This window comes from Glycine max, chromosome 20 (genome assembly GCF_000004515.6).
Source record: "Glycine max cultivar Williams 82 chromosome 20, Glycine_max_v4.0, whole genome shotgun sequence".
Classification (NCBI taxonomy): Eukaryota; Viridiplantae; Streptophyta; class Magnoliopsida; order Fabales; family Fabaceae; genus Glycine; species Glycine max.
The window spans coordinates 9,467,444-9,490,562 of NC_038256.2; the positions used below are offsets into that span (position 1 = coordinate 9,467,444).

Sequence of the window (23,119 nt, forward strand, 5' to 3'; positions counted from 1 at the left end):
GTGAAAAGAGAAAGAAATGAAAAAGAAAAAAAAAATTCACCATGGTTTTTGTTATTTAAATCATTACTATCAAACCAGTCATTAATTTAGGGACGCCATATCGTTTGCTTACCTTTGGAATATTAAATTTAGCTAATCGAATGTTGTTGGCTATTTTTTTTTTACTTTAATTGATTTTGAAATTTTTAATCGTCTAAAAATTTAAATTTTGATTTTGAAACAAATACTCATAATTTTTAACTACTACAAATTGTATTATCAAATATTTAATAAACACATCATCATTTAATTGATAGCAGGGATCTAAAATAAAAAATTTCAAATATCAGTGAGCAAATGTGAAGAAAAAATTTATCAAGGATAAAAAACATACTTAAACTTATATTTTATGAGAAAAATACTAGTTAATAACAATTTTAAACAATTTATAAAATAGTACATAAAAATAATTTATTTCAAGTTGGTTTAGATATGTGAAGTTTCACGTGTATTAAGCAATTAGCCAATTATGATAAGCATAACATGTTCATACAAAACCAATTTGCACAACAATTATAAACTCGGGCAGGACATAAGTGTTGTGTGACACCCAAACATATGAGAGTCTATAATTAAGGATGTCATAAAAAAATTAATTGGCAATACATATACCAACAAAATATATCTATTTTTTGGTAGCCTGTCATTTAAGAACTTCATTGTTAAGCATGTTTGACTTAGAATAGTTATGGGATGGGTGATCTTTTGGGAAGTTCCCCAGAAAACGTGTGAGTGAGAACAAAGTATACTGAAAAGTCTCATGTTAGTTTGTGGGGACAATCATTGATCATAAAAACAATTGAAGTAGATTGTCAAGGTCTCAGAAATGACTACCCGTGGAGAGTTCTAACTGGTGGAGGGTTTTGACCAACAGGGATGTTGAGTAAAATGTCATCATCTGAAGTGTCATAGTGTGTGAGTTGTCGAGTAGTAAAAAATCATGGATGTTACAAATGATATCAGAGCATATTTCTTTACCAATATAGTGTGGTTCGAGGATGAACAAGGCAGAAGCTAGTGGACATGTAACACCCCGAACGAATCACACTAGAATTTAAGGGATCCAGAGACAACGTAGGTATGAAATTATACATTTGAGAATGGCTTAAAAAAATTAATTGATATTATCTATACCAACAAGATGCATCTACTTTTTAATAACCTATTGTAACACTCCAAAATTTCAACCCAGTAAGTAGATACATAACTGAGTTGGTTGAGATTTATTTTTTTTAATAAGAAAATGTGTCTTGAGTAATTGTATGTAATAAATAATTAACTGAGCAATTATAGAAAATAAAGGAAATTAACATTTATTAATAAGGGCGAAGTTTAAAATTTACAATATCACATATATATTTCTCTACAATTAATTCTTTTAACTAAGACCACATGTTACTCCACATGTCCATGTGGAATTCACTATCTCCCTAGAGACACCAACCACAAGTCCACAACCACCATTTAATTCTCCACTTTGTGACTTAGAAGCTACTCCAAATCCTTTCTTTTCTCACCTCCATTCAGCCACACTCAAAGAAAGCCAACACAAAACCCATTTTCTTTCTCATCCCTTGGCTGAATTTGGGAGGAGATGACCTTGGTGTAATGATCCTCCTTGTACATACATTTCATAAACTTGAGTTTTTCTGAAGAGAAAAAGGGCTTTGAGCAAAATTATTTTTGTGAAGCTATATAGAAATCTGTTTGCATGCATGTTCTTCTTCTTATTTTTACTTTGTTTGTTCTTTGGGAGAAATCCAAATACAAAGAATACTCTATCCAATTTTTTCCAAAAATTTTGCACGTTTGAAATTTGAAATTTGGGGACATGAGAATGGTGAGACTTGTTGGAAGATTAAGTTCTTTGGACCAGTCTCAGTTATTCGAGCTTATCTTAAAATTTACCCATTTGTGTTTTCATGAAATTGGTCTTGTTTTAAACTAGACAAAATTTTCCACAACTTCTATGTTGGAGCCCTTAAGAGATGAGGTCAAATTAAGGTACATTTATGACATGCAATGTGATTGCCCTGTTTTGCAAATTGGGTTTGGCAATGTGTGATTTCCCTTAATTTTGAGTCTATGTGGTTATCAACTTAAAATGGAATTTATAGTTTATTAAACTAGAGAGAAAATTTGCTAATTTATCAGGAACTAAAAAAGTGTCAAGGACCAAAAATAAAATTGTTGTTTTATTAGGGACTCAATACAAAGAAAAAATGTATTAGGGAGCAAACACGAAAATTGAATATTTACTAGGGATCAAAAACATATTTAAATTTTTTATTTTTTACACGTGTGCTCTCCTTGTTAGATATCTTTCAAAATCAAAATGATGACATTAGATATTTTAGTGGTTGACATGTCATTGTCTAGATGATCTAAGAACAAACAAAATTACCATCATATGTGTTGTTCATTCTCAACAATCATATTATGGAATATGATGCATGTATACATTATATCCTTCATTGTATCCATTTGTTTAGCACATGTTGACCCACATACAATTATGAATCTTGATTAGAGCACTCCAAAAGCCCACTCGACATCCTTTCTAATTGACTCTTGTCGTTGGATGAATAATTTTCTCTTATCTCCTAGTGACATTGGGATAATCTTGACAAACCTAGCCCACTCAAGATATATTTCATCTGCTAGATAGCACCCAATATTTTGGTGGATTTCATTCACTATATACTACACTATTGAAGCTTGTCCTTACAAAATATCATTAAACAAATTAGATTGGCTTAAGACTTTAATGTTATCATATGCAACCACAACAAAAGAAAATGCATGCCAAATTCACAAGTCCTGTGTTGCAACTGCTTCGAGCATAATTATTGGTTTGCAATGATCACCTACAATAAATTGACCTTTCCAAGGTGCATGATAATTTTTTCATTCCTAGTGCATACAATCAACTGAATCCAACATACCCGGAATGCCACATGTCTCCTCCATTTGTAGTAGGTGGCGGAAACATTAGAACAAATAGAGGATTTTGAGAATTTTTGGTAGAAGAAGGTACACAATTTTGTATATAATTGTATGTGGAGTTGTTTGGTGGTGGTGGAAACATAGGGAAAAATGGATGGAAACATTTGTCAAGCACATGTTGGCCCACATACAATTGTGAATCTTGATTGTAGCTGTCCAAAAGCCCAATTGGGATATATTCCATTTGCTAGATTGTACCCCATATTATGTTGTATTGCATTCACCTTATATTGCATCGTTGAAGTTTGTCCTTGCAAAATATCATTAAACACATTAGATTGGTTTAAGACATTAATGTCATTATATGTGCCCTCAACACAAGAAAATGCATGCCAAATCCACAAGTCTTGTGATGCAACTACTTTGAGCATAATTATTGGTTTATGATGATCACCTACAATAAATTGACCTTTCCAAGCTACATGACAGTTTTTCCATTCCTAATGCATAAAATCAATTGAACCTAACATACCTAGAAAGTCACATGTCTCCTCCATTTGTGGTAGGTGACGGAAACAACAAAAGAAATGGAGGATTTTGAGAATTTTCGATAGAAGGTAGATAATTTTATATATAATTGAATGTGGAGTTGTTTGGTGGTGTTGGAATCATATGATAAAATGGACAATTTTGAGAATTTTTACTACCAGAAGATCAATAATTCTGCATATAATTGAAGAAAGCATTAAACTGAATTGGATCTGCTTCATAAACAATATGAAATAGAAAATAAAAATTACAATAAATAAAACAATGGAAAAATAATAAGAACAAAGGATTTGTCGAGATTTTTTTTTTTTGTAACTGAGATCAAGAAAATAATTGAATAGTAGAAATATTGTGCAAGTTATGAAGCATGTAACCAAATTTATAGCATTTTATTTTTCAATGATTACAACGGTAAAGATTAACGGCTTCTGAACATATGTATTGGTAGTAAACAATTTCAATGACAGCTATAAAACTATTACACGATAAATCATTGATTGGTGTTCTATTGAAATTACTTTGCTTGTCTTAAAAAAAGAAATTACTTTTCTTTTTAAAACCAATAAGAACATTGTTTGGTGCCCACTTCACCTTTCCTTTGCCTTATTTTAATTGTTGGGTGCCCACTTCACTCACAATACTAAAAGTTTATTTTTAGTCCTTGCAAAATTTGTTGTCCATTTTTTGTCCCCGCAAAATAAAAATTTGTGACTTTTTTGGCCTAAACTTAGGTTCGAATGAGTCCGAACCTACGTGTTATTTTTTATTTAAATTTTAAAATACAATTTCTGGAGATTAAAAATCCTACAAATTACATAAAAAACTAAAAAAATCATAACATTATTTCTAACGGTTAAAAACTATCACATAGTGCGATTTTTTTAAATGCAAGAATTGAACCCCGCTTCTCAACAATGGATTAACCATGTAATCATCTATTTATAGCATTGATATATCTTGGGAAAAAAATGAAGAATGTGTACTATGGAAAATGCATTTCTTTCTTATGCAAAGTACCAATCTACAATCAAATTGTACTAAAAACAGTAAATAAAATAGGGGGAGAGAAACAACAAAGAGAATGAGTTGGCGGATGAAAACAAAAATTGAGTATGAAGAATGTGTAGAGTAATCCCCTATACGCCATTGAATCCATCGTCAATAACGGGAAACCTAAAACATTGAACATTGTGATTCCTTTTCCTCTGTGATGTCGAATCCTCTTTGGTTATTATTTTTCTCTTTTGTAGAGGAGCAAGTTGAGGGCACTGTTTTCCAGAATAACCTCATGGAGACAAAGGAGTGAAACTAAGGGAGTTTTGGGTCAGGGGAGGTGACCCACTAAAAGAGGAGGGAGAGGAGGTCAAGCCAAGCTGTGATAGTGTTGGGAAGGGTGGCGGCGATGACTTTGGAGACAACGTTGTAGAGTTGCGAGAGAGGAAGTAGCGATATGGGTTTGCGAGAGTCCTCCTAACTAGATCCAGACTGTGTCAGTTTCATCGTGATGACGGAGTGTGACGACCAACATTTTCATCGTGACTATAGAGTGTGGTTTTCAGTGGAAGAGAAAGAGAAAGGGAAAATGAAAGAGAAAGAGAAACTCTACACGTGTCAAGTTTTTTGTGGAGAAATAAATGTCAAGTAGGTTTTGACTCATCCAAACTTAACTCCGAGTCAAAAAGGCACACATTTTGATTTTGTGGGAAATGAAATAGACAATTTTTTTTTGTAGAACTAAAAATGAACTTCAAGTATTTTATAAGAACGAAAAATATATTTTAGTCTATTTTAAACTGTTTTCATTTGCACTTGCAGTTTTTTTAATAAAAAAATATTTTTTAAATCTTAAGAACCCTATCGTAAGGATGAACAATTGCAAATGGGATCGTCCTTCCCAAGAATGGTGCAAAGATCCACAGATAAAGGTGTGTTCTTTATAAGCTTTCAGTATTTCAACCCCTACTGAAGTAAGCTCCATTGGAGCTTGTAGGCCTAGGATCTTCTTTATCAATGGATTCCTTTGCTTCTTGGAAGATGAATGGCAACGGAATGGAGAAGCAAGAGAGAGAGGAGACGCCACTTCAAGGAGAAGATGAGTCTAGAAGAAGCTCACCACCATAGGAGGCCATGGATAAGAGCTTGGAGGAAAAAGGAGATGAATGAAGGGAGAGGAAGAGAAGAGCACAAAATTTTGTGCTCTAAAAGAGTTTTGAAATTTGAAGTTTAATTTTCAAATGATCAAAGTTAAAAAAATGCACACACATGACCTCTATTTATAACCTAAGTGTCACACAAAATTGGAGGGAAATTTGAATTTCAATTCAAATTTTACTTGAATTTGAAATTGAATTTGTGGAGCCAAACTTTGGAGCCAAAATTTCACTAATTATGATTAGTGAATTTTAGTTATGGTTCAGCCCACTAATCCAAGATCAATTCCAAGATTCTCCACTAAGTGTGCTTAGGTGTCATGAGGCATGTAAAGCATGAAGGACATGCACAAAATGTGACTATATGATGTGGCAATGGGATGTAGTAAGCAAATGCTCACCTCCCCCTCTAAAATTTAATTGGATAGGGCTTCTACCAATTCAATTAAATTTATTTCCAACCACACACATCAAATATTCACTTAGTGCATCTGAAATTACAAAACTACTCCTAATACAAAAACTAGTCTAGGTGCCCTAAACTACAAGGGCTGAAAAATCCTATATTTCTATGGTACCCTACCTACATTATGGAGCCCTAAATACAAGACCCAAAATTAATGAAACCTTAATCTAATATGTACAAAGATAAGTGGGCTCATACTTAGTCCATGGATCCGAAATCTACCCTAAGGCTCATGAGAAACCTAGGGCCTTCTCTTACATCTTTGGTCCAATCTTCTTGGAGTCTTTTATCTAATACCCTTGGGGGGTAAGATTGCATCATTATCGGTTAGTGTTATAACTTATAATAAGCTTTTAACTAATTTATCGGTTAGTGTTATCAAACATAGCCATCCGATCTTATCAAGAGTGACCTATGTTAACAACAAAGTCAAACACTACTCGAACATCTAATCCGTACCCAACTATCCTAAACTCATACTAACTTGAGTATTAAAGTCTTTGAAAGTGACTTCTTGATTGTTGTTCTAGCTAGGAATCGAGGCAATGGAACATACTATTGTATTATCAACTTATACACACATACTTATACGAAAATAATTTAGTCAATAAGAACCTAATTAAATTACTCAATATATTTTCTTTCAAAATTTAGTTTTCTCACCATGCGCATATTTTAGATATTTTAGTGTAAAATTTATTGTTAAAATCATTTTTTATATTCTAATTGCACTTGAAGGTTCAAAACTAATTTTAACAATACAAATTTGACCAAATTTAAAACATAATGACACTAAAATATTATTAATTAGTACAACTCATTTTCTATAACAATCAAATGTTCAATATTGATATAAGATAGGTAGTTCTTAAATGTTTAAGATTGTATGTATTTTTTAATATAATTTTTAATATTTTTGTTGAACCAAACATGAGAATGAATTTTTTTAAGGAATTTAATGTTTTTTCTATGAAGATTAATTAATAATCAAATATCTTCTATCTTCTATCTTCTTTTAATCATCAATTATATTCCTAAAAGTCAAATTTCTAAAATATAATTTAGTTGAAAATAAAGCATCTTTTATTCCATTCCCTACCTTGAGTTTATGCAGTAAAATAAATTGTTTATGATTAAACATCGCTATTATGAATTCGAAACACAATATTTATATTGATTTACTTAAACTCTTGAGAGGGTTAGCTATCTATCAAATCTATAAAGGATTTCACTAATCACAAACTAATTAAAAATAAGTTTTTACCCAATCACTAGTGGCTATAATAAGTATTCTCTAGAACACTCTTGGTTCACCCTTAATTTCTTCTCCTTGAGATTAAGAAACACCAAAATATTGGGTGAGTTTGTTTATAATTAGAAAAATAACTTTAAAATAAATATTTTTTAAAAGTTGTTTTTTAATAAGCAGATATAATTTGCTTCTTAAAAAAACATAAAATTATTGATTTTAAGTAATGATAATTTAAACAAACACATCCAATAAATAAAAAAATAGAAAAATAAAAATTCATTAGGAATCGACCTCCAAGGAGAACTCTTGAGCAATAATAATAATAAATAAGGTGAACAAGAATTCTTAAACTCAAAAATTCCTATATGCTCTAATACTCTGCCTGATGAAAAAGTCAAAAGACATGAAAGGTTTTACACAGGGTGTGGGATCCACTAGGAACCTGCTAAGAAGGCAGGTGAAGACTCTGCATCATAGATAAACGCACATGACGTTTTGATATTTGCATCTCTTGTCTAATTTTTCTTTCACACTTAAAAAAGAGTGGAAACGTTTTGATCTCATATTTCCGTGCACTGTAAAATTGTTGTCTAGTTTTTCTCTGTTGAACCTGAGAAGCTCGTGTTGAAGTAAAGAATCTTTGTATTTGTCTCGGTTGCAAGAAGTTGGATTGGGTTTGTGGTAAGTTTTTCTCTCTATTGTCAATTTTACTTCTGGATGGAAATAATTGAAGATGAAATGATATATGTCCAATTTGATTTCTTGTTGTTTATGGAAATCAAGCACACATTGTTTATAACTTATAACACCTTTCAGGTTTTATTTCCAGGCTAGTCAATATAAGCAGTATATAAATTGGAGTGAATTCTAAGTGTGTTCTCTGTTTGAGGAGTACTCTTTGTTTTCAGGTATACAAATGAAATTCAGACACCACTTGATTTATAAAGAAGCTGAAACATAAGATTCATCTGTCAATAACTCAAACCATATTACATTTTCTGCTAATCAATACCTGTTTGTATTTAAAGTTGAGAGTATTTTCTAAACAATCTGTCTGTTGAACAGCTTCAATCTCTTGATCATACTACACTGCATAATTTTCAATCAACGGTAGATGCCAGATAGTCAACTGTATGTTAAATGTCAAAGAAGTTCTTGCCAAATAAATATTTATCTGAATTTCAAGTTTAGATTGATTATTCATGTTATTAGGCTTTTTTTATATTTAATAGTTTAATATTAGCTTTTCCATGTCAAAAGCAAGCCACTAATAAAGGCAAAAGAAATCTTCAAGGAACACTAGAAAACACCTCAAAATCAGACTGGCAATTTGGCAAACATATGTTTGTTCTTTTGTTAAGTGAGAAACAATATGAACTTTGAAGTTTGAAACTGTTTGATCCCATATTAGAAAGATATATGAAGTCTAACTAATAATATTTACGACAAATGTCCAGAACACATTAAAATGTATTTTTTTATTTTTTTATTTCATCAAGTGTATTATTGCAGGTGCAGTACTAGGAATTCATAATATGGTTGAACAACAAATCATCAGTGTTGTTGGTTCTTCCTCTAGCTCTTCTCTTATGGTGTCTTCTAAAAAATATGATGTTTTTCTAAGCTTTCGAGGTGAGGACACACGCATGAATTTCACAAGTCATCTTCATGAAGCTTTGAAGCAAAAGAAAGTCGAAACCTACATAGATTACCAACTTGAAAAGGGAGATGAAATCTCACCAGCACTAATCAAAGCAATTGAAGATTCTCATGTATCTATTGTCATCCTCTCAGAGAACTATGCTTCCTCAAAATGGTGCTTGGAAGAACTCAGCAAGATTCTAGAATGCAAGAAAAAGCAAGGACAAATTGTGATACCAGTGTTTCACAACATAGATCCTTCCCATGTGAGAAAGCAGAATGGAAGCTATGAGAAAGCGTTTGCAAAACATGAAGGAGAAGCCAAGTGCAACAAATGGAAAGCTACTCTTACCGAAGTAGCCAATTTAGCTGGGTGGGACTCTAGAAATAGGTAAGTAAACTGAATTGAGAGTGACTAAATTTTCTGAAAGAAAAAAAAAGAAATATATCATTTTTTTTGTCTTAACTCTTTGGCTCATCAGGAGAAAAAGACTCTTGAGAGTTCGGTTAGGAGATAAACAAAGCCTAGTCAAGAATTATTTTCAATAAGGATCGAATTCATGTAGTACCCCAAAGATTCAAGCTGAATTTCAACATATTAACTAGTATCCAAAGCGGGTATTATTTTAAATTGAGGTTGTGAAATTTGATTCTAAATCCAACAGAAATATAAGGATGATAAAATTTATGACATAAATAAGGTATCAAATTATATATAAAAGTGAATAGTGGCAGATATAGTTGTCATCCATGCAATTGCTGCTTTTGGAGTGAAGTTTATTTGTCCATGAGTGTGTCTAATTGTGTGATGTAATATGTACAGACAAGCAATGATTATTTATTGCAGTTTACTCCTCTGCTATGAAATTTACTTTTGAAAAATATTGCAAATCTATTTTTTCTTTAAAGAAATAAACATTGATATCTCCATTACACCTTGACTTCTCTTATAAATTTCGAAACTTTTATCCTTTCCATTAATTGTCTTCTATGTGTGCTTGCTAACTTCTAATCCTGTTACATGCATGTGAGCATATTTGGTTGTGTAACAACTTTCACGTTAGTTTTCTTAAGTTCGTTGAGTAGAAAGAGAAAAAAAAAAACAGAGACATTGATTATCTTCTCTTAATCATTGGATTTTCATTCCCCAATTAAATAAATATATTTTTATGCACTCATAAAAAAATAGGAATTGTTGTTACAAGATAATTTTTTTAAAAAAAAGGAACATAAAAAGTTATAAAATAAATGAATTAATACTAATTTTATCCTTTTAATTTTTTTATAAGAAGATGTATTTTTTAAAAGCTCATAATGTATTTCATCTATGAAAATATTATAGAATTTATTTTTTGGTCCCACTAAAGAAATTTTTTGGATCCGTCGTTCACAACACTACCTTATTGAGCATAGATTATGTATAATCATTTGTATTCATGTATAACAAATCGTTTATTTCTTTGTTCTTATTTTAGGACTGAATCTGAACTTCTTAAGGACATTGTTGGAGATGTATTAAGAAAATTGACTCCTAGATATCCAAACCAACTTAAAGGACTGGTTGGAATTGAGGACAATTATGAAAAAGTAGAATCATTACTAAAGATTGGGTCAAGTGAAGTTATAACCCTTGGAATATGGGGCATGGGTGGCATAGGAAAGACTACTCTTGCTAGTGCTTTCTATGCCAAACTGTCTCATGAGTTTGAGGCTGATTGCTTCCTTGTAAATGTAAGGGAAAATGCAAAAAGGCATGGATTAGAAGCTCTAAGTCAGAAACTTTTTTCTGAGTTGTTAGAGAATGAAAATCATTGTTTTGATGCACCCTTTTTAGTGTCCCAATTTGTCATGCGTAGGCTTGGATGTAAAAAAGTTCTCATTGTTTTGGATGATGTTGCTACCTCAGAGCAGTTAGAATATCTAATTAAAGATTATGATTTGTTAGGACAAGGAAGTAGAGTCATTGTTACAACTAGAAATAAGCAAATATTTAGACAAGTTGATGAAGTATATGAGGTCAAGGAATTGAGTTTTCATAACTCTCTTCAGCTTTTCTGTTTGACTGTTTTTGAAGAAAAACAACCTACACATGGATATGAAGATCTATCAAGTCGTGCAATTTCATATTGCAAAGGGATTCCTTTGGCTTTAAAAGTTTTGGGTGCAGGTTTTCGTCGGAGAAGTAAAGAAACATGGGAAAGTGAATTGAGAAAACTCCAAAAGATCCCAAATACGGAAGTTCATGATGTATTAAAATTAAGTTATGATGCCTTAGATGATTCTCAACAGGACATCTTTTTGGACATTGCATGCTTCTTCAATGGAGAAGACAAAGAATGGGTAACAAGTCTTATGGAAGCTTGTGAATTCTTTGCAGTATCAGATATAGAAGTCCTTTTGGATAAAGCTTTCATAACAATATCCAATTTCAATAAGATAGAAATGCATGGCTTGATACAACAAATGGGTAGAGAAATTGTTCGTCATCAATCCATCAAAAGCCCTGGAAAACGAAGTCGGTTATGGAAACCTGAGGAAGTTCAAGAAGTATTGAAATATAAAAGAGTGAGTGGTAGATTCAATTTCTTTTTGACAATATGTATATCCTCTATGAATGATATTCATGTTAATTATTATTCTATTTTCTATATTTTTTGTCAGGGAACCGATGTTGTTGAAGGCATAAGTTTAGATTTGTGTAAATTAACCGGGGATCTAAATTTGAGCTCTAATTCCTTCGCAGAGATGATTAACTTGAGATTTCTTATAATTCATGATTCGTGCCGGACAAATCGATTTCATGTGTACTTTCCAAATGGTCTCGAATCATTATCTTCTAAATTGAGGTACCTTCGTTGGGATGAATTCCATGTTGAGTCTTTGCCATCTAGCTTTTGTGCTGAACAACTTGTAGAGCTTCGCATGCTTCGTAGCAAGGTTAAAAAGCTTTGGGATGGGGTTCAGGTATGAATTTGGTTATGCATATTACATTTTTCTTTTAACTTGTCAAAGGTACGAGACAGAGTACCATCTAGTAAAAGTTCTAGAGAAGCTCACGATTATGAACATAATAATTTCTGAACAATGTGATTGATGCATCTTTCATGTTATAGAATCTTTTGAATTTGAAGACAATTGACCTTGATGACTCCCGAGACTTGATTGAGATCCCGGACTTATCAATGGCAGAAAATCTTGAAAAAGTGTCTCTTTTTGGTTGTGAAAGCTTGCATCAGCTCCATCCATCCATCTTATCTCTCCCCAAGCTTAGATATTTGATTTTAAGTGGCTGCAAAGAAATTGAAAGCCTTAATGTTCATTCAAAATCTCTCAATGTACTGAGACTCAGAGGTTGTTCATCTCTCAAGGAATTTTCAGTGACATCAGAGGAAATGACACATTTGGACTTATCTCAGACTGCTATACGTGCATTATTGTCGTCAATGTTATTTCTCCTGAAGCTTACATATTTGTATTTAAGTGGCTGTAGAGAGATTGAAAGCCTTAGTGTTCATATAAAATCTCTCCGTGTACTGACACTCATCGGTTGTTCATCTCTCAAGGAATTATCGGTGACATCAGAGAAATTGACAGTATTGGAGTTACCTGACACTGCTATATTTGCATTGCCAACATCAATTGGTCACTTATTATCTTTAAAAGAGTTAGACCTATGTGGAACTAATATTGAGCTTTTGCCTGCAAGCATCAAAATCCTTTCAATGCTGAAAGTGCTTTGGTTAAATGATTGTAGGAAATTGGTGTCTCTGCAGGAGCTTCCACCATCCCTGAGCGAGCTTTATTTAAATGATTGTTGTAAACTCGTGTCTCTGCCGGAGCTTCCACCATCGGTTAAAGAGGTGAGTGCCTTTAACTGTATTTCTCTGGAGACAGACATCACACAAGATCTAGTGTTACAACACATGTTACAAAGCCGCATACCCTACATACATCAACAATATCTTTACAATCCTGCGTATTTTGATGATGGGTATTTCATCTTCCCGCTAGGAGACCATGTCACCGACTTGTGTAGGTTTCGTACAGCAGAGAGTTCGATAACTATTCCGTCTCTTCCTAAGTCTCAATTGCGGGGTTATGTTTCTGTCATCATTCTTTCTAAGGGTCCAGTGTCAGATCATCAGTTTTCTTGTTCTATCCATCGAGATGACATATTGATAGGTAGTGACCGTCGCAGGTTTATAGGCTGCGAAAATTTAATTTCAGATCATGTGTTATTTTGGTATCATAATGCCAGCAAATTTTGTGGAACAGGTGAAGTGTATGATCCTTTCAGTAACATGACATTTATATTTGCTGACATTAATGGTAATAAAGACACCATAAAAGGATGTGGGGTCTTTCCAGTATATGGGACAGAATCCGGGTTTAAGCTGGTGAGTAGTAGCAGCAACGAAATTTTTGACAATGAGTCAGAACCAAGAGCAAAAGAAGTTGGAGTTGAAAGCTGCAATAATGAAAATGAAGAAAACTGTGAACAACTTTTCAGAACCAAGAGGAGGAGAACTGCATGTGATAATCTTCCTGCCATTACTTCATCGGTATGAAACTTCAACCACTCCTTGATTGTAGGATCCTTACTTATGTTATTTTCCTAAATCAAATTAGTCCATTAAATATAGAAATTATCAGTTGGAATTTCTCTTGGTTTCAGAAAATCATGCATAACATTGTGCTGTAATTACATGTTGAGCAAGTTTTCTTTTGAAAAACTCATGAGAATATTGATGGGAAATGAGCACTACTTTGCTGGGAGAGTCAAAGCAGCACTCGTAAGTCATATCTAATTGTTTGGTCACTTCATTCAAAAATAAAAAGGGTCCATATTGTGGTATCTACTCCACAGTATGGAGATACATAAGTTATGACAAGTTGTTATTGGTAATGTATTGTTAATTCCATAGTTAGATGTTAAAGTTCAGTCACGTATGTAGCTTGGGACTTCTACTATTTTAGCTATCCAATTGTTGGAATTAATTTTGAGTTTTGTGTTATTTCATGGTAGTTCTTTACATCATGATGGTGCAACTAGCTGCAAATTTTGCTGCTACATTTCTTTCATATTAGTTATTACAAAATCTATATTAAGCCTTAAATTAATAGAAAATAGGTTTAAATATGTTTTTTTTTATCTCTAATAAATATTCAATTTTTATGCCTGCTTCCTAATAAATTTTTGTTTTTACGTTGAATTCTTAATAAAATAATAATTTTATTTTTGGTCATTAACACTTATTTTTAGTCCATGATGAATTAGTGAATTTTGTATTTGATTTCTAATAAAAATTTTCTATTTGTTATTGGTCAGGACTAAAACAAAATTCAATAATTTATTAAGGAGTAAATATAAAATTCACTAAAGTATCGAAGACTAAAACAAAATATCAAAGATAAAAAAACAAAAATATTATTTTATTAGAGACTCAATGCAAAACAGAAATTTATTAGGAAGCAAACACAAAAAATCAAGTACTTATCAAGAATAAAAAACATATATAAACCTAGAAAATATTATATTATGAGACAGGGTATAAACTTGTCTAAAAAGAGTTACCAAAGTCCTAAGACAAAATTTGTGGTGATCAAGCCTTAAAATTTTGACATGTTTGTAGCAAGTTACAATTTTTAATTTTTCATATATTTGCCTTATATAAATAAGCTTAATTATATTTTTAGTCCCTAAAATTTAATGCATTTGCAAAAATCACCAACAAATTTGAGAATTAAAATAATAATAAATATAGTGACAATTAAAAATCATCAATATTTGTAAAAGAAAACTGCTGGAATTCATAATCCTAACAATGTCAATCCAATTCGGTGGAAAAGATTAAATTGATGCAATTTTAAAAATTGAAGAACCAAATTAAAATTTTTAAAAATTAATAAAAAAATAGGTTTAAATATGTTTTTTTATCTCTAATAAATATTCAATTTTTATGCCTGCTTCCTAATAAATTTTTGTTTTACGTTGAATTCTTAATAAAACAATAATTTTATTTTTGGTCATTGACACTTATTTTTAGTCGATGATGAATTAGTGAATTTTGTATTTAGTTTCTAATAAAAAAATTCTATTTGTTATTGGTTAGGACTAAAAAAAAATTCAATTATTTATTAAGGAGTAAATATAAAATTCACTAAAGTATCGGAGACTAAAACAAAATATTAAAGATAAAAAAACAAAAATATTATTTTATTAGAGACTCAATACTAAACAAAAATTTATTAAGAAGCAAACACAAAAAATCAAGTACTTATCAAGAATCAAAAACATATTTAAATCTAGAAAATATTATATTATGAGACAGGGTATAAATTTGCCTAAAAAGAGTTACCAAAGTCCTAAGACAATTTGTGGTGATCAAGCCTTAAAATTTTGACATGTTTGTAACAAGTTACAATTTTTAATTTTTCATATACTTGCCTTATATAAATAAGCTTAATTATATTTTTAGTCCCTAGAATTTAATGCATTTGCAAAAATCACCAACAAATTTAAAAATTAAAATAATAATAAATATAGTGACAGTTAAAAATCATCAATATTTGTAAAAAAAAACTGCTGGAATTCACAATCATAACAATGTCAATCCAATTTGGTGGAAAAGATTAAATTGATGCAATTTTAAAAATTGAAGAACCAAATTGAAAATTTTAAAAATTTAGGGATCAAATTAAAAAATATTTAAATAATTTAGGGACCAAATTGATAATTAAGCCTATTAAATACTACTTTTGTCCCTAAATATAAAACTCTTTTAACTAATTCACATCTTTTATAAAAATTGATTAATTTAGTTAGTAGCATTAAATTTTTTTAACAATTAGTATTATTTTACAGAAATTACCCTTAAAATTATTGTTAATCATCTTCTTAAATCCTTATAAGAGAAAATAAATTTATCTTATTAATTTATTGTAAAGTAATTAAGTGTATATTGATATAAAAAAGACTTAAATATATTTTTAGTCCCTGCAATTTAACATTTTTTTGTTTTTAGTCTTTACAAATTATTTTATTTTGTTTCTAGTCCTTAAAACACTTTAGATAACACTTTAAATTATTTTTCACTGTTCAAAGTGTTATCTAAAGTGTCTTAAGTACTAAAAGCAAAACAAATATAATTTGCAAAAACTAAAAACAAGAAAATAATTTTGTTAGTAAAAAAACAAAAAAAAATGCTAGGTTGGAGGGACTAAAAATGTTTTTAAGCCAAAAAAATAATGTAAGAGAAAACATAAAAAGAGTCTTATAAAACAAACAAATAAATTTGAAAAAAGAGTTTTATATTTAGGTTTATAAAAAAAAAAGTTTTATATTTAAGGACAAAGATAATAATTTCTCTACACAAGCCTATCATGGTTGAACTAATTCTTCCAAAATAACTAAACAAATAGTTTGGCATATCTATCAACTTGGAGATTTTCTCAAGAGGACCTACTCAAAGCAAGACACACAAAGGGATCTATCTATGATAGACTTTGATACCATGTTAAAACGTTAGTTATGAGTCTAACTCAATCTTACAAAATCGGCTATAGACATGACAAGAAAACCCGTACCCTGGGTACCCACCTGAATCTGTCTCGACTTTGACGGGTAATATCTGAGTTGACCGGATATGGGTTCGGATTTTCCCCGATAACCAAAAGTCGAGTACGGGTAAGGGTATGTGATTACTGGACCTATCCCGACCCCGAAATCGAACTCGTTCCGCCACTTAAAATCTTTAGAATTTTTGTATAATTTAATCAAAAGGTATAAAATTTTTATTATTAGTTAATTTTATTTTAGAATTTTTATATAATTTAATATTATTTTCTTAACTAGTTAATTTTTATATAAAATTTTTATTATTAGTTAATTTTTATATAAAATTTTAGATTTTTTATATAATTTAATAAATTTATTGATATATAAGTAGTTAAAAATAAATGTTTAACAATCTATTTAATTTTTCTAAAATCAAATTTTTAATATTGTTTTACAAAAGAAAATATTTTTTAATTTAAATCGTGTATGGGACGGGGTTGGGGATATCCGATACCCGATGGGGACAGGGATGAGATAATAAACTTAAACCCGTCGGGTATAGGAGAGTATGTTGATATGTTGGGGAGTCCAGATAAGGGATTGAGAAGACAATACCCGTATCCGCCCCGCCTCATTGCCATGTCTAATCGATTATAAGGTGAAAATTATTTTTTATTTTTATAATTTATCTCGACACTATCTTTAATCATGTGAGACTTGAACATGTTTTCTTTTATGCATAATTATTCACTATGTGAACCTTTCAATATATTTTCTCTATCTAAGAATGATCACAATTTAGATAGTTTTTCCAACACCTTGTATGATCGAGATAAAAAATAAATAAAATTGATGAAAAAATAACGTGCAAGCTAGTAGACCATATCGGAAGTAGCTCTCTTATAACTCCAACAGATTCCTCTCCGCCCTTTTGTACATTGACTAATATATCTGGCATAAACCATGGCCCTTCATTGTCCCCATCTACAAAATTAAACCGCCAAATTGCCAAACTAATGTAAGAAAAATACATTTTAAATATTTTCTGATGATGCAACCCAATCAAATCAAATTAGGACAAGTAATAGAGATCCAGGATTATGCTTGGTACAAAAATGGAAATGTCAACACTTATCCTTACGGGGTTGTCTGCATGATAGACACATGAGACAAAATTAGATGCATGAGGAGACAAACAAGAGGCAAACAAAATATTATGAGCAGAGCAATAATCATCTTTGTATTAAATGCAACATTAGTGTTGAATAATAGTAATTAAGAAAGTAAATCAATTAAGACACACACACAAACACTGGCCATGGTAAGCCTACCACACCAGTCCTCCTTCATTTCATGGACCAAGCTTTACAAGTTACTTATCATAGATGAAGAGAATATCACGAAGTTTCAATTTGATGATGTAATCGAATAGATCAGCCATGCAAAACAAGAAAATGTACATAATAAATTTGTCTTTCATAGATTGACAAAACAAACTTATCTAAAATTGGAGTCGTCACGTCCACACCACCGGCGCCTGGAGTCATAGGCGGCCCTCCTGAGATTCTAGGAGGGTAAGGTGCTGAACTTGATGATATAGATTATGTTAGAAAAGATATTTTAATTATTTTTTATTTTTTTGATGATAAAAAAATTATTTAATTATTTGATAAATAATTTTTTTTTGATAATTTTTAATATTTTTTAAAACATTACTTAAATAACATTTTTTCATCATTTGAATTCACACATCACATGCTACTAACTAATAGTGCTGCATACTGTTTAGGACATTCTATCTTTTCCTTTTCCAGTTGGATAAAAATAAATTTAAAAAGGGCCTAGCATACAAATGGGAAGGAAGGAATCTTTCTATTAAAGCAGAAGGTATATATTATCTCAACAAGGAACAATGATTTTAGGACCAACCTTGGAGGACTCATTGGAATATTAGGATTCCATGCTCGGTCACAGATAGGTGTCCTGGTTCCATCATGAATTGGTGTTGCTATAAAAAGCAGTACATTTAACTAGTAGTATAACAATCAGTAAGTTACCAAATTTATTTTCATTTATGTAAATATTTATTATCAATCTCACAAAATTTTTCTTCAAATGATAACTTTATTTATTTACAAAAAGACTTTAAAAAAAACTTCTAAGATCACAAATCAACCATATTTATCTATACACTAACTCACCTAAACTTTTTTGTAATAAAAAATAAATGAAGGAAATAATTTATCTAGTACACTTTAAAAAAAATAAATTATTTTCACCAAAACGAAAATAATTTATTAAGATGGCATTTGAAGTTTAAGACCACAACGAGGGAGAGGATGTAGTAGGGATATATATATATATATATATATATATATATATATATATATATATATATATATACATTCCTCTCGTTCTTGTTTTCCACATTCATATTTTCCTTATCTCTATATATACCCCATTCCTCTCGTTCTTGTTTTTCCACATTCATATTTTCCTTTCGTTTCCTTTCATTTTCCCTCACTTTCTCGCTCCCCAAACGCCCCTCTCTCTCCTCCAATGGCCGACCAGCTCACCGACGACCAGATCGCCGAGTTCAAGGAGGCCTTCAGCCTCTTCGACAAGGACGGCGATGGTCTCTCTCTTCAGATCCCTCTCTCTATGTTTCTCTCTTTCTCTAACCCTCGTTTTAGTTTTCGCGTGTTTCTTAGATCTGATTTTCGCAATTAGTTTGTAGTTGTTGCATGTCCCGTGTTCGTTTGCATGCAAAAAATTTTAATTTTGTTTTTTTTTTTTTTGGGGGGGGGGGGGGGGGTGGTGGTGGTGGTGAATTTTCTTGAAACTATTTTTTTCTGGGTGATTTAGGGTTTCGTTTTTGTTTGACCTTGTGGATGTTGATGTGGAAATTTCTTCGATTCTCGTTGGTTTGTGATTGGTATGTGGCGGTGTGTGATGACGATTCGGGGAGTGGGTGTATGTGGATCATGGGATTGGTTGGGAATGCACTTTAAGCGTTTTTGGATTTCGAATTCGGTGTTTGATTTTTCTTTTGTTCTTGTTTGATGCACGTGTAAAAAGTTAGAATTTTTTTTTTTTTTTTTTGTGGATTTGGAATTTGGTGTTATGGATTCTGATTTAGAAAGCTGAATGTGGGAGAGTTCCCTTTTCCCTTTTTATGGGTGGCAGTTTGTTGTGTTATAATTTGGGGATTTTTGTTGTTGTGATGTCTGAGAATGGAATGTTGGATTGTGTTTTGGTGGTGGATCTGTTGGTGCCATCTTGTTGGGTTGGTTTATGACAAGCCCTTGTGTGTTTTTCTCTGACCAGAATGTGGTATCAGCATTTTGGACTCGTGTTTGATTGCTTATACTGTTGGGGAAAACATTTTTCTTCCTTGGTGCATTTAATTGAGGATCTGTTTTTCTTTTCAATGAGTTTTCTGTGATTTGTGGAGTCAGAAATGTGCAAGTTTGCCCCTTGAAAGTACTAAGATTATGGGGGTTTGATTTGGCAACCGAAGTAGCGTATGATTGTGTTTCATGTGCATATTTATTCTTTTGAAGGATTGGATTGTTTGGTTTCTTATAGCTAGACATTCTTGTGTGCTTAGATTTTTGGTTTTGGAATATGGATTTCATTTTGTCTGGATTTTTAACCTTTGTAACATTCTGTGGCTATTTTTGTTGTGAGTGTCTCAGTGGATAGGTCAACCCCAACTCGCATGGATACTCACAATATCTTCACATGACGGTTTTCCTGTTTTGATAACTTGAAATGTTAAATAAGCATTATTGTGAAAAACTGTTACCTAATATATAGCTTGTGGTGTACCTTTGATACAATGATACTTGATAATGTTCATCACTTTCCATGCTTATACCCCCTCCCCTGGCTGCAAATTATCTTATTCTTTTGAAACTTTGCTTTCAACATAACTTTGTCCTACATTTCTCTTGTGAGGTTGTTTGAATCATTTTCTTTTGTGTTTAACTATTTTGTAAACATTCTGTAGGTTGCATTACTACCAAGGAACTTGGGACTGTTATGAGGTCACTTGGTCAAAACCCAACTGAGGCAGAACTGCAGGATATGATAAACGAGGTTGATGCTGATGGCAACGGAACCATCGATTTCCCAGAGTTCCTCAACCTGATGGCTCGCAAGATGAAAGACACCGACTCAGAGGAGGAGCTTAAGGAGGCTTTCCGTGTGTTTGACAAGGATCAGAATGGTTTCATCTCTGCAGCTGAGCTCCGCCATGTCATGACAAATCTTGGGGAGAAGCTGACGGACGAGGAGGTGGATGAGATGATCCGTGAGGCCGATGTTGACGGTGATGGACAGATCAACTATGAGGAGTTTGTCAAAGTCATGATGGCCAAGTGAGGACCATTCCAACCATAACCTAAATTTGAAAAGCATATAAAGAGAAGAGGGACAGGGCAGATAAGTTTTGATGAGAATTCTATTCCCATTAGGTCCATCTTGATTTGGGGTTATTAGGTTTTGTTAGTTGAGTGTCTATTTTTCTTGTTTGCTTTAATTGCTACTACTTCTCTGCTCCCTAGTTATCCTACTTGTTTGCTCTGTCCCTTGTTTTTAGTAGCTTCGGTAGCTGTGTCTCACCATGCTTTGTTACTCTCCGTTTTCATCTTCTTTTGGTTATTATTATTATTATTATGAACCTAGAACAATTGGATGCATTTGTGTTTTTTTAAATGTGGGTGGCTAATGCTGTTAATATTTTATATCTTTTGCCATGTGATTGTTATTATGATCATTTTGAATTCAATGCAATCTGCTTGGGTTTAAATTGTGGAATTTGTTGTGCTCTACACTGGTTTCATCTCATCAATTGTTAAATGATCAAACATTTTACAATCATTAATGACCTTGCCTCCTTTTTCCTTTTCCGAATGTGAAGCTAGGCATCCGGTTACAGAATTATTACCTAAACTAACAAGCACTGTATTTTTGCTTAAAAGTGATTTTAAAGTTGAAGTTCGAAAATCAAGATAATTCATTTTTTTTAAAATACCAAGTTGCCAAATTTATCATGTGTTTTTCAGAAAATATATTTAATATCAATTTCTCCTTTCAAGGAGAAGAGAAAATAATTGAGTCATACGGTAACTTAATATTCATATCACATGCAAATTTGTTTTTATTACAAAGTCTAGAAGAGATATCAAGTTTTAAATTTCAAACATCTAATAGAATGATAATATTACTGATGCGTTGAATGAAATTTGCTATCATAACCGGTTGACGGGTTCTAACTTTAATTACTGTTTAATTTATTTAAAATTCAACAAGGCCATGCATGGTTTACTTTGCCCAGGTCTCTTCATGGTTCGCATCCGCGTGTTTTCGTACGATTTAGCCAATTATACCTATACAGCAATAGGGTTAGGCTTAAAAAATCATTGTGCGTTTTACCAAATTTTTTAACAATAATTATAACTATTTTATTAACTAAAATGCAATTGAAAACTTCCTTATGAAGTAGCTGTTGATTTTTACCGTATTGATTTCTCGGCAATGACTCTAACGTTCATGGATTTGGATAACCTCCGAAACCAATTAGTTTTGTTTGGGTCAAATTGGATTAGATTCATTCAATTTATGGATTGGTCACGGGTCCTATTATTTGAACTCATGACCCGATCCATAACATTTTTTTTTACATATAAATTACATTATTAAATAAAAACACTAAATTTTGAAAACATAATTTATTAAATTAAATCATTCATTATTTTTTTCCTTTTCCTTTTTAGATGTTTTTATTTCTTTCATGATTTTGTGTTTTCTTATGATAATAGTATTAGCATTAAAAATTCAGCAAAAAAAATACTAGCATTAAAACTATTCTATTAATCAAAATATAGTCACAAGTTGGTTTCTTTGAAAGACATGGTCATTATATAGTTATAAAACGTTAGGTAAAAACAAATTAATTTTTACAAAATCAAAAATAATTTTTAAATGTTCAAAATTAGATTGATGCAGTCTGATCGAATTTATTTATGATCAGTGTTTGGATTGAATTTGTCTATAAAATTACACAAATCTAACTTAATCTAATCTAATTCAATCCATAAAATTTTAATCAGATTAGATAATGGGTTTAGTTCTAATCCATCCCGTGTAAGGCCCCTTACTCATAAGCATTCCACTAAACTGTTCACAACACAAATCATACTTTAATAATATGCGATGCTTCCACCCCTTTTATTTGCAAATAATACCCGTTCTCTCCGTTTCTAGTTTGAACAATCACTACAAGCCGTTATTGAGTCACTATAAGTTGGCAATTCTTTCAATTAACTTAATTAAAAAAAAGTTTGTTTTTTTTTTTCAAATCTCTATCATCAAATAATGCTAAGGAAATATTGTACGGCTACTTGTCGTTATGTCCCATCTTACAAGTGATGCATCAAGCACCCTCACTGCGGATTCGCTAGTGCCTTTTCATTGTGTGCTCTCTTTGAATCACTCGATGCTTGAGAATGTTA

General features: G+C 31.6%; 2 protein-coding genes across 6 annotated transcripts; both read left to right on the forward strand.

The window, feature by feature from the left end:
• The first annotated feature begins 7,807 nt into the window (after window positions 1-7,807).
• On the forward strand, window positions 7,808-14,045 carry LOC100813283 (disease resistance protein RPV1). 5 transcript variants are annotated; one of them, XR_003266062.2, is made up of 8 exons: window positions 7,808-8,083; window positions 8,232-8,310; window positions 8,915-9,434; window positions 10,519-11,608; window positions 11,705-12,007; window positions 12,157-12,903; window positions 13,055-13,225; window positions 13,319-13,458. XR_003266062.2 is itself a non-coding variant. In XM_026127500.2 (8 exons), exons 3-8 carry the CDS (start codon window positions 8,938-8,940, stop codon window positions 13,743-13,745), a joined length of 3,273 nt encoding a protein of 1,090 aa, XP_025983285.1. In that variant the 5' UTR covers window positions 7,814-8,083; window positions 8,232-8,310; window positions 8,915-8,937; the 3' UTR covers window positions 13,746-14,045. The 5 variants fall into 5 exon arrangements, 4 of the variants coding, with proteins under 4 accessions (XP_025983285.1, XP_006605615.1, XP_006605617.1 ...); XM_026127500.2 differs by adding an exon at window positions 13,719-14,045 and having other exon boundaries at window positions 7,814-8,083; window positions 12,157-13,225; window positions 13,319-13,605; XM_006605552.4 differs by adding an exon at window positions 13,719-14,045 and having other exon boundaries at window positions 7,816-8,083; window positions 8,219-8,310; window positions 12,157-13,605.
• Window positions 14,046-18,991: 4,946 nt separating this feature from the next.
• Window positions 18,992-21,349, forward strand: LOC102666811 (calmodulin-1). Its single transcript, XM_041013601.1, has 2 exons — window positions 18,992-19,236; window positions 20,614-21,349. Exons 1-2 carry the CDS (start codon window positions 19,161-19,163, stop codon window positions 20,985-20,987), a joined length of 450 nt encoding a protein of 149 aa, XP_040869535.1. The 5' UTR covers window positions 18,992-19,160; the 3' UTR covers window positions 20,988-21,349.
• The last annotated feature ends 1,770 nt before the right edge of the window (window positions 21,350-23,119 follow it).

What these genes read in the sequence shown, in the direction of transcription:
- LOC100813283 (XM_006605552.4), top strand. Translation starts at nt 8,938, where the DNA reads ATGGTTGAACAACAAATCATCAGTGTTGTTGGTTCTTCCTCTAGCTCT. An exon ending in GGGTGGGACTCTAGAAATAG is followed by an intron (nt 9,435 to 10,518) that starts GTAAGTAAACTG and finishes TTCTTATTTTAG; the next exon opens with GACTGAATCTGAACTTCTTA. An exon ending in AGCTTTGGGATGGGGTTCAG is followed by an intron (nt 12,008 to 12,156) that starts GTATGAATTTGG and finishes TTCATGTTATAG; the next exon opens with AATCTTTTGAATTTGAAGAC.
- LOC102666811 (XM_041013601.1), top strand. Translation starts at nt 19,161, where the DNA reads ATGGCCGACCAGCTCACCGACGACCAGATCGCCGAGTTCAAGGAGGCC. An exon ending in CTTCGACAAGGACGGCGATG is followed by an intron (nt 19,237 to 20,613) that starts GTCTCTCTCTTC and finishes AACATTCTGTAG; the next exon opens with GTTGCATTACTACCAAGGAA.